Source organism: Sus scrofa, chromosome 14, assembly GCF_000003025.6.
Source record: "Sus scrofa isolate TJ Tabasco breed Duroc chromosome 14, Sscrofa11.1, whole genome shotgun sequence".
In the NCBI taxonomy this organism is placed as follows: Eukaryota; Metazoa; Chordata; class Mammalia; order Artiodactyla; family Suidae; genus Sus; species Sus scrofa.
The window spans coordinates 76801828-76812594 of record NC_010456.5 but is presented as its reverse complement, the minus strand read 5'-3'; the positions used below and the strand labels follow the sequence as shown (position 1 = coordinate 76812594).

The window sequence follows — 10767 nt, the reverse complement described above, 5'->3', positions numbered from 1 at the left end:
CGACCCTGAGTACTATTTTCACATGTTGCTGAGCTAATTCAATAGCCTTAGACATCTCCCTTTAACTCAGATAGGTGGACTCTGCTCCCTCGTCAGCAGCTTTTCCAAGTTAAAGTAGTTACAAATGGAGTCCGCAGTACTATCACACTTAAAGATACTTATCCCTTTTACATCTAGAAAATCAGGCAAAAACAGGTACTTCAAGTACCTGTTCCTACTCTTAGAGCTTCCTCAAGCAAGAAGAGGAACATGTCCCCAAAAGGCAAGCTTTGCCTCATAGTTCTGGTAGATCCCTGATAACCCTATTGTTCTCCATTGGGCTTTGGAATATGAAACCTAGACCTGTGACATTCCTGCACATGTAACAGCTTTAGCTTCTTAGGGTATAGATATGCCCTCCACATATAGTTAGAATCTTCTAAGAAAGACTGCTTCAACCAGGGGATGAGCCCTGTCATCTGGCTGCTTTCCTCTTACTATTAACCTTTGACACTTCTGTTCCTTTTTGTGTGTAATCCTCAAAAGTTGTCCTTTATTACACAGATCTTTGTTAAGTAAATATATTATTGCTGGTTTCTACTTCTAGTATAATATTTGGATTGAATAAAATCCTTTAGTTTTCACACCTTAAGGATTAGTTTCATTGGCTATTCTTCAAAGCCAAGGAGAAACCTAATCTAAAAGTTGTTGTTAAAATAACATACCCATCATTTAGAGAATTATTTATACAAATGTACTTTATTGTTTTAAACAGAACAAAAGAAGAGGCGGAAAATATTTGCATATAACAAATCCTAGCTTATAAATGTTTTTTTAGTGGTGATGTCGCTAATCAGCATTCGGGGATTTTTTTTTTTCTTTTTTAATTTGCTTCACTGTGTCTTGAGCACTATATTAGAGAAAAGCACATTGGCGTAAAGTGTAAGCCAGTGTCTCAAAACACTGGAAGAACTTGGAGAGCAAACATGATTTTTCTTTTTTCCTCTAAGTAATCTTTAGTAAAACAAAAGGTGATCTTTGGCATAGATTCATACTTTAAAGGCATTAATATTGCATTTATATCAGGTAAGCAATTATACAAAGATGCTGAGGGCCTTGAAAATAGTCATCAGTTAAAAGGAAACAGAGGAAGCCTGAGTGTACAGTACCAACTTAAGACAAGTTTTACACATTTGCTGTTAGGATCTAACACACATTGGAAGTGGGAAGGAAGGACATTCAGGCAAGAATTCTTACTCCTTTACTCATCCAGTTCTGGCTTTGGGAAGAAACATAGTTTCATGTGCTGGGGAATGCTTAGACAGCAGTGGTAAGTGTGGGAAGGGAAAAATTGCCTTCTCTCTGACTTTGCTAATAGGAAACATTATGGTGATAATTAAATATTATACCTATTAGTCTCTCGAATAACTGTACTTGGGAGGGGAGGAGGCACAGGGCTTGGTGGTTGTTGGCTGAGAGAGGGAGGAATTACTGAGGACTACTTTCCATTGATTTATCCCCAGCAGTGCCAGAATTCCAGTCTGCAGGTAACCACCTCCCTTACGTAGGAAGTGTCCTGCAAACAGGATTGCCTTTCCATTAAACACTCCTGGGGGGACAAGCACCAATTCTTAGGGTTAAATTTCAAAAGGATAAAAAGGATCTTTCAAAATTATAGAACAAACACATATCTTTAAAATCTCATTTAGGAAGGATCTGAGGGAAGAATACAAAAGCCAGGACAGGAGACATGATTTGGTTAAAAATTAAATGCAGCATTTCAGCTCAGAAAGAACAATAAGAGCTAAGAATGAATGGTAAGGCCTCAGCACAGATCTCTGCAGGCAGTGACAAAGCGTGGAGCGCCTGGGAGTGTCCCTGCTGGGAGGATGGGCAGGGCCACGCCCTGGCTACTCTGCCTCTCCAGTGGCAGAGAGCACCAGGACACACAGTGTATTCTTGGGATGGCTGCCTGGGCAGGCCGAGGCAGGATATGGGACGGAAAGTTTCCCTAGCACAGACACTGCTCTGGGGTGAGGTAAAGACAAAAATCACACCATTCTGTGATTTCCTCCTGACAAGTGAAATTTGGTTTTGTATCGTGGGAGACTAGAAGGACTAAATTGGGGAAGGGCAGGAAGTGAATCCAGGCCCTATATGCCCGGGCTCCCCAGAAGCCACTTTCCCCTACAGCAGCGAAGCTCACTTCTGAAAAGGACCCAGGTAGCACAGCCAGGGAAAGCAGGCAGAGTCAGCAGCAACATGGAAAGCCCAAGACAAATTTTGGAGGCACAGTGATTTTTCCTTCTTAACCGACATGCCTGGGCCATGGGTCTTGGGAGCCTGGTGACGAGAACTAGGGGTGGAGCAGAAAGGGAACAAGGGCAGAGCAGGGTGTCTGGCTAGTGTTCAGTCTTGGATTCTGAGCTTATGTGAAGTCCATGGGCTGGAAACCCAGTCTGCCTCCTGGGATAGTGTGCACGAGTGAAACCGTGTTTGAGAATACAGGCTTTATACGGAGACACATTTCAAAGTGTCCGAGACAAGAGTATAAATGCTTTCTAATATGAAGAGGCCCCATTCCTTTCTGATAGGTCAGGCCAGGATGTGGCTTTCAACCCCCCCAGCAATCCTGGGCAGTTCCTGGGACTCAGACCATTTTCATTCTGTTTAGCAGGGGTTTCTATGTTAGCCAGGTTCAACCAGGTGTCTACTGGTACCAGGGAGTCTTTCTAACCCAGCGCAGTGTAAATCCAGCATCCGTTCTAATTTTGATTGAAGCTGCTTCTGCTTCTCGAACAGTCTCCTTCACAGATTGCATCAGATTCTGGGCATTGTGAACCAGCATCTCTGTGGCCTGCAAGGAAAGAGGAGCTCTCCATTACTGAAAGTCCCTGATGGAGCCCTGCCTCTAAAACAGGCTTAAGCCAGGAACAGACTGCAGTTTATCTTACATGTACCTGGTGTCCCTTGTATGTGTCTCATCACTGGTGGTTTATACCTGGATCAGCAAAAAGAACCCAAAACTGGACCGCCACTGATTGTGCACTGTACCCTCAGATAGCCTCTAGTATATTCGTTCCTAGTGTTCAGACAAGCTCCTGCCATGGGCTCTTGCAGTTCCCTCTACCTGGAATGCACTTCCCTCAGGTATCCCATCGCTCACCTCTCACCTCCTTCAGATCTTTGCCCACCTGTCACCTTGGTCACCTGTTCACCTCACTTTAAATCACAAACCACCTTCCCAACTCCCAGTATGCCTCATCCTCCAATTCTTTGTTCATTTTTCTCCACAGAATTCACCATCACTAATTGATGTATTATTTTACCTAGGTTGTTTATCTGATGTTTTATCTAATTTTATCGAAAATTCAAATTTCAAGAGGGTAGAGATTTTTGTCAGTTTTGTTTCTGCTGTACCCCAGTGTTAGAGGTATTTCATAAATATTTAATTAATGAATGAAAAAATAACACTGGAGTTCCCATCATGGCTCAGTGGTTAACAAGCCCAACTAGTATCCATGAGGATGCAGGTTCAACCCCTGGCCTCGCTCAGTGGGTTAAGGATCTGGGTTGCCATGAGCTGTGGTATAGGTCGCAGATTCGATTCAGTTCTCCCATTGCTATGGCTGTGGTGTAGGCTGGCAGCTACAGCTCCAATTCAACCCCTAGCCTAGGAACTTCCATGTGCCACGGGTACAGCCCTAAAAAGACAAAAAAGAAAAAAGAATAAAGTAAACTAACTACCTTATATATATGTCCATGGAAATCTAAATAAGTGAATCTTCTAAATAAAAAACACAGGACTAGGATCACGCTAGTACTCCACCATAGAAACTCAGGGACCTTATCAAGCCATTAACCCAGTATTTCCCTTTTTTTTTCTTTTTTCTTTTTTTTTTAAGTTCTTAAATATTTTTGAGCTACAGACCCTTTGAGACACAACAATGGACTAGAATTCCTGATCAGTTTATCTTCTCGCTTGACCAACAAATAGGCTAAAGCCCAGAGAGATCTGGAGACTTGCCAACCAAACTCACACAGTTGTCAGCATTAGAACTCAAAACTTCTGACTTGCAGTCCTGTGTTTCTTCCATTCTACCACACTGTCAGTGTCTACCTTTTGTTATTGGAATATTTAATGGAACACAGTAGATCCTCCCAAGATACATGTTTGTTGATAAACTGATTAACGAAATGATAAGCTCAGAAACTCTTTTTTCTTTTTTTTTTTTTTGTCTTTTTGCCTTTTTGCCTTTTCTAGGGCTGCTCCCGTGGCATATGGAGGTTCTCAGGCTAGGGGTCAAATCAGAGCTGTAGCCACCGACCTACGCCAGAGCCACAGCAACGCGTCTGCGACCTACACCACAGATCATGGCAATGCCGGATCCTTCACCCACTGAGCAAGGGCAGGGATCGAACCCGCAACCTCATGGTTCCTCGTCGGATTCGTTAACCACTGAGCCACGACGGAAACTCCAGTCAGAAACTCTTAAGTCCTATCCTCCCGTCCCTGTTTTTTCTCTTTCCTTTCTTTGGGGCAGAAGAGATCCCATGACAGGAAATAGACTAGTGCATAAACCTTGTCTAAAACACATGGAAGTAAAAAGTGGAGATCCAGTTCCCAAGGTCTGGGAGAAGAGAAGGTTAAGGTGAGAGCTATTGAATTAAAACATGGTAGTTAAGGCAGCACTACTGGCCCTAAGAAAAGTAGCCTCCTTGTCTCCTCTAAAGCGCACCTTACTCTGACTCCCGGCCTAGAACTGTGACTTCTCCAAAAAGAGGGACTGTGTCTATTTTGTTAATCAACTCCCCTACATAGTAAATAAGACAGTGCCACATACATATCTTATGTATGATAAGCCTTGTCTGGGCAGTTCAACAAAAGAACTGCTACCTGACTTAAGAAGAAACTGGAAGTCTAGCTCTCAGCAGGCCCTACTAGAGGGGAGATAAGGAGAGAAAGAGGTGCTCAAATGAGGGCTTTTGAGCCACATTTCCAGGAGGCAGCAAGGAGAAATCCAAGAAGCAATTGCCAAGATACATATAAGAAACATCACTTACGCAAACACTCCCACAATCTTTATTTCGATCTCCATCAAAGAAACCAAAAAAAAAAAAAGAAGCACCTCCTTTGAGAAGCACCTCATTTCAGTCTCTGCACAGGCCAAACCACCTAAGGTCCCTGAAAAGCTTTCACCATTCATCCTCCCTGAGGTACTTATCACCCAGAGAGCAAGGAAGCAGAAATTCGCTCCAACTAAAAAGATGCAGTGGGCAGGAGGGAACAGGCACTGGAGGCCTTGAGAGAGCCAAACCTCTTCCATGGAGGAAGGGAACTGAGAAGAATCCTAATGACTGCCAATTCACCTAACCTCTCAAGACCTCAGTTTCTCATCTGTAAAATGACAGAAGTCACACAAGAGCTTTATTTCCCCTTCCAAATTTCTGATGCATTTCTCCAGCACAGATGCCCTTCTGAAAGAGTTAAGACCATCCCACATACTGAAAACTCATTTCACAGGTACAAATTTCCTCAAGGCTGAATTAAATTGCTACAATGTGGCACAGAAGCTGCTGTTGAGAAACCATTAGCAGCAGGCACGTACCTGCTCAGACTCCTCATCACTGATGTTGGTCCGGCCCAGCATGGTGGCCTTCACTGTGGACAGGATTTTAAGCTGGGTGCTTATGGTTGGGATTCGCTCGCATACCTAAAAAGAAACTTTAATTTAGTATGTTTCTGTGTTTTTCTTGCCCACCAGCTCCTCAAGGGCAAGACCTTTTCCATCTCTGTATTCTTAGTGGCTGGCTTGCAGAAGGTATTCAATAAAATAGAAGGAGCAGGATTCCTCTTGATTTTCCCCCTAGCATCAGTACAGTCCCTCTGTCCAGAAATGGAAGCGTTAAAATTCTTTCATTTGATTCAGAAATAAACCTCCCTGAATCTGTCCTTCCCACATACACATGTGTGCCTCCCTTTTCTGCCGTTTCTTCCCATTCTGAAGTGCCACCTCCTCTGTGCTCAGCCAGTTCTCTCCTGCTTTTCTCCCTCCCCAACCCCCACTTTTCCCAAGTACCTGTAAGAGGTTGGTTCTAATCCGCTTATCTGTGCACTGCTTGGCAACCTCCTTGGCCAACCGAGTCACCTCGTCTGAGGCCTTGGCGATGTCCTTGGCACACTGAATCAGTGCCCGCTTGGTACCACTGCCCCCTCTGACCAGCCGAGACATCTCGGCCATTAGCAGAGCCATGCGCTTGGCTGCTGCAATGATGTCATTGCCCTAGAGAGAAGCAAGGTACAGTGTGAGCTCAGCCCACACCCTGGCCAAGTTAGGGAAGGAAGTAGAAGCACAGAGACGAGAGGGAGGGAGCCTGCCGCTCTAGCAGCCCTTAGGAAGATGAGAAGAGGATAGATACACAGACTGTTCTTGGGTCATGTGGAGAGCACAGAAGAAACAAAGAAGAGTGAGAGAGAGCACGTGCCCCAGCACGCAGAGAGACAGAGAAAGATATCACCCGACCGGAAAAAGGAAGACTTGGATATTAATGTCAAAGGGCAACATGTGCGCCCCAGGCACAGCAAGGAACAAGCACTTCAGCATCTCCAGGTTAATGATGTCAATAAAATGGGGATGGGCCCAAGAAGTTGGTTAAACAGGCATTTCCTTTCTGTGGGGGGAAAGCAGTAGAGCTGGCCTGAAGGGAAAAATACAGATGAGCCTTTCCAGATGCTGAAATCATCTTTATCCTTATACTTGCTACAAATAGCAGCCAAGGACTGTCACTGCTAAACTAGAATTTAAACCAAGTAACTATTATTTGCTTTGGTGGAAAAAAAATATATATTTTCTGACCGAGACTGTTCCTGCCTTCCATCTATGCCTCTTTATGTCTTGTCAGCCTAATAAAGGAACATGTTATTTTACTTCTTCACATTTAAAAGAGCCAAGAAGCAGTTCTTCAGTCCCCTCAGCTAAATGGCTTCAATTAAAGAAACTCAGCCGAGAGTACTGGGGGAGACTTTGAGAACATAAAAATCATGAGTCAAGCTGTAAATGGAACTCCCCCACTTCAACTGATAGCAGGTTTTCTTACATTTGGCATTCTGGTTCATTAAAACCCTCATGAGCCATAATAAAGTAATGTACAAGTAATTGATGCCTTCAAAAGGCTCATCTTTTGGCTGATAACAACCAAAAATAACAAATGGAATGTTTAAAACTACATAAAAGGCCAGGCCCTGTGTGTTTTTCCCATCATGCTATTCCACTTCCATACAATGCAGTGAGGCATACACACACATGCCACTGCAGGGCGCTCTGTGAGCGGCTTCCACAGGCACCGAGAAGTGGCCAATCATTTATGCTGGAAGGCGTGTAACATCTCAGGCAGTACTGAGGCCAGAGAGAACACGGGTATGGGGAAGAATTCATGAGAACAGGCGTGTGTTAGACGAGGCTGGCTGGGCCCACCTCTTCTGGTGTAGACCTGGGATCATCCCAGGAGTTCAGAACCTTGGTTAGAAGTGTAGTGCCAGGGTTAGCTATTTATTACCCATCATTCTTCAAACTCTTGCCACATGCCACCTTCGAAGGGAAAGAAGGGCTCACCCCCACCTCCCACGCCCTAAAGCCAAAGCTCTGTTGTTCCTGTCCTGCAGCCTTGAGTGCTCTCTCTTCCCCACTCCCATCACCTCAGGACAAGCAGTCAGTGAAGCCCCCTTCCCCATGGGTTCCCATTAAGGCCAGCATTTGCCACAAAGCCAAGTGCAGGACAGCAAGCATTCCTCCCTAGACCCTGCCATGTAAAGCTACCTCTCACCCTGGTCACCTCTGCCTGAGTCGTCAGTGAGAGGTGGGGGGGTGAGAGGGGGCAGGGGGGAAGAAGATCAGGCCAAATGACTTAGTCTACAATGATTCCTGACCTGAAAGTCATTGAGAGATGCATCCACAGCTTCCCAAGGGGTTTACAGTTCCAATATTGACCACAAGGTCAGCGAGAAAAGGAATCCTTTCAAAAAGTGACCCCATCTCTCTCTAGCCCCAAAACATAAATGCAATCCAATTAATCTGGCATTAGCAGACCTATCAAAATGGTGAAGCCAGTCCTAATAACAAGGTGCAAACAGACAGATGCCCTCCCCGTTCAGACTCACAGGACCCGCACAGATCATGAGTGATGCAATGTGTCAAGGCTGCACATGGCCGGATGCATATGGAGCAGCCCCAACTGGGGATGCTCATCAGTACCTTACTAGACCACTTGGTAGCTTCCCGATGCAATGACTGAGCCGCGGCCAGAATGGGCTGGTTGACCGGCTGACTGGATGGCATTAACAGCAGCTCAGGTTCGTAATCGTCTTCCATGTCAGAGGGGACAGGGAACCCAACAGCATCAGCCGCATCTGCCTCAGCTACAACACCTATACCCACCTTAGCGGCTGGGTTACCCGGCTTTGTCGATGGCAGGAAGGATGAGAAACAGGGACAGTGTTAGTAAGAGCACTAGGGCTCGGGAAGCTGAGCTTCAGCTGGTTTAGTAACCAAAGCTTGCCTAGGATGGAAAAGAAAATGGATACTCTCCAGGAGTCAGATGAACCAGCTCCACAGAAGTGGGAATTAGCCTCCAGCGCCAGCCCATTCACAGTAAGGGGGAGAGACTTACTCCAGTAGCAAAGGGTTTCCAGAGAAGTGTTTATACAAAGAAAGCAAGTGGCATCCCTTGTTTATACACTTACTAGCAAAGTTAAATTTGCCAAGAGTAATTCTCATGTCAGAACAATCTCTGAGAAGCCAAACAACCAAACAATAGTAGCTTATTACCTTTAAAAGGAATCCAGAGGGAAAAAGTAAAGGCGGCCACACAAGTTGCTTGACTAGACCAAAGGGAACACCCTGCTGGCTCATATGGACACTGTTCTACATCTTCCTGGACAAGAGAAGTGTCTCCGGTCAGCTCTGCAGCTGCCGATAGACTATTTCCTTCAAGAGTTAAAAGTCCCAGAATTTAAAACGATACACTGGAGGCAACATATCAAAGGAGGAAAGAGGCAAGAGAAACAATGATAAGTGAAGAGGATCATCAGGTACCCTGCAGCCCCCCACGTGGAAGAAGCCTCGAGAAGACACCTCCTCCAGCCTCCAGTTAGGGAAAACCTAGACTTCAGAGCAGCTCTTCCTACCTAATGTCTTCAGAAACAAGACTTCCACAATCTCCCACTGCATCCATCACTAGTACCAATTCAGATACCACCTAAATCTCGCCAGTCGCACTCACTCCAAACTCAGTGTACATATTTTACAGATAACACATGGACTTGTCAAACGGCCGAGGCTGAGTTTAGAGGAGCTCAACACTGTGAGAATAAGACCCGTGATGGGGAGAGAATTAATTTTATAGCAGGGATGGGAATTCCGAAAGGCCAGGAAGGAAGCAAAGAGATCAAATGATGAAAATAGGCTTGGGGAGAGGGGTGTTAGGAAAATGAAAGGAATTGCCCCAGGGAAGCCAAACACTCATATAAAGAATGACAGAATGCGGAGGGAGAGGGATGGACTGGGAGTTTGGGGTTAGTGGATACAAACTATTACATTTAGAAAGGATAAGCAACAAGTTCCTACTGTATAGCACAGGGAACTATATCCAGTCGCCCAGGATGGGCCACAATGGAAAAGAATATAAAAGATGAAGATATGTGTAAAACTGAGTCACTTTGCTGTACAGCAGAAATTAGCACAATACTGTAAATCAACTATACTTTAAGAAAGAAAGAAAAAAAGAGTAGCAAACACAGGTTCTTTATACCAAACATCTCTAACCAAGAGGAAGTAAGAGTCTGTGTGGAATTGTATTTGAGTTTAATACAACTCCTAAAAGTCCTAAGCTGCACGGCAAGCCTGCCTCCAAAAGGTGACAGTTAAGTTGGAGAATTCAGGGCCAACAAGGAGTCTAGGTACCATCTAAATCCTTTCACCTAAACTGCTTCAATCAGGACTCAACCCCATTCCTTAGAGGACAGGCCTGCTCACTGCTGCTGGGGTTCAGAGTCCCAAAGTATACAAAGACAGACAGACTGACAGACACACAAACTCATACCACCACCCATCTCCCTAATCCACACGGTTCAAGTAGCTCCTGACTTCACAGAGTTCAAAGTCAACAATCTCCAGATGTTCCAAATCTCCAGAGAGAGACCTAAGGATTTCTGGTGACAAATGGCAGAGCAGGGAAACATGTAGGCCACTGCTTCTGCTGCCTAAGCTTTATGTTTTTCTTTACAATTCATGTGTATGTTATGTTCCACTGTACAAGGTATCTGGGGTTTACTATAATGAAATTTAAATTTTCTTTAAAATCTTTGCATAAAACTAATCTTCACTGTCACCCCCACCCCACTCCCCACATGCACGGGGACTCTGCTAATGGTCCCAGGAGTATGCACGCCCCACTTGGAGAATTAGAATTTTAGGTAATTCCACAGGTCAGGTGGAACACCAGCAAGGTCACCGTTCCTTGGAACCTGGGCTCAAAGCTACCAGTTCAGAAAAATACAGAGTTAAAAAGGTCATTGGAATAAGCAATGAGATCCTGCTGTACAGCACTGGAAACTCTCTCTGGTCACTCGTGATGGAGCCTGATGGACGATAATGTGAGAAAAACAATGTATCTATGTATGTGTGACTGGGTCACTTTGCTGTACAGTAGAAAATTGACAGAACACTGCAAACCAACTATCATGGAAAAAATAAAAATCATTAAAAAAAAAAAAAACAAAAAAAAACCCAC

The 10767-nt window shown here is 44.7% G+C and overlaps 1 protein-coding gene across 4 annotated transcripts in view; it reads right to left on the bottom strand.

Moving 5' to 3' along the window:
• VCL (vinculin) overlaps positions 720-10767 on the bottom strand; it is a 111733-nt gene continuing 101685 nt past the window's right edge. For 2 of the 4 annotated variants that reach the window (XM_021072078.1, XM_005671073.3), the window contains exons 19-22: positions 8232-8435; positions 6060-6263; positions 5589-5693; positions 720-2836 (exon numbers count right to left, since the gene is read on the bottom strand). In XM_021072078.1, coding sequence (XP_020927737.1) covers positions 2690-2836; positions 5589-5693; positions 6060-6263; positions 8232-8435 — 660 coding nt within the window. In that variant the 3' untranslated portion in view covers positions 720-2689. 4 annotated transcript variants of the gene reach the window in all.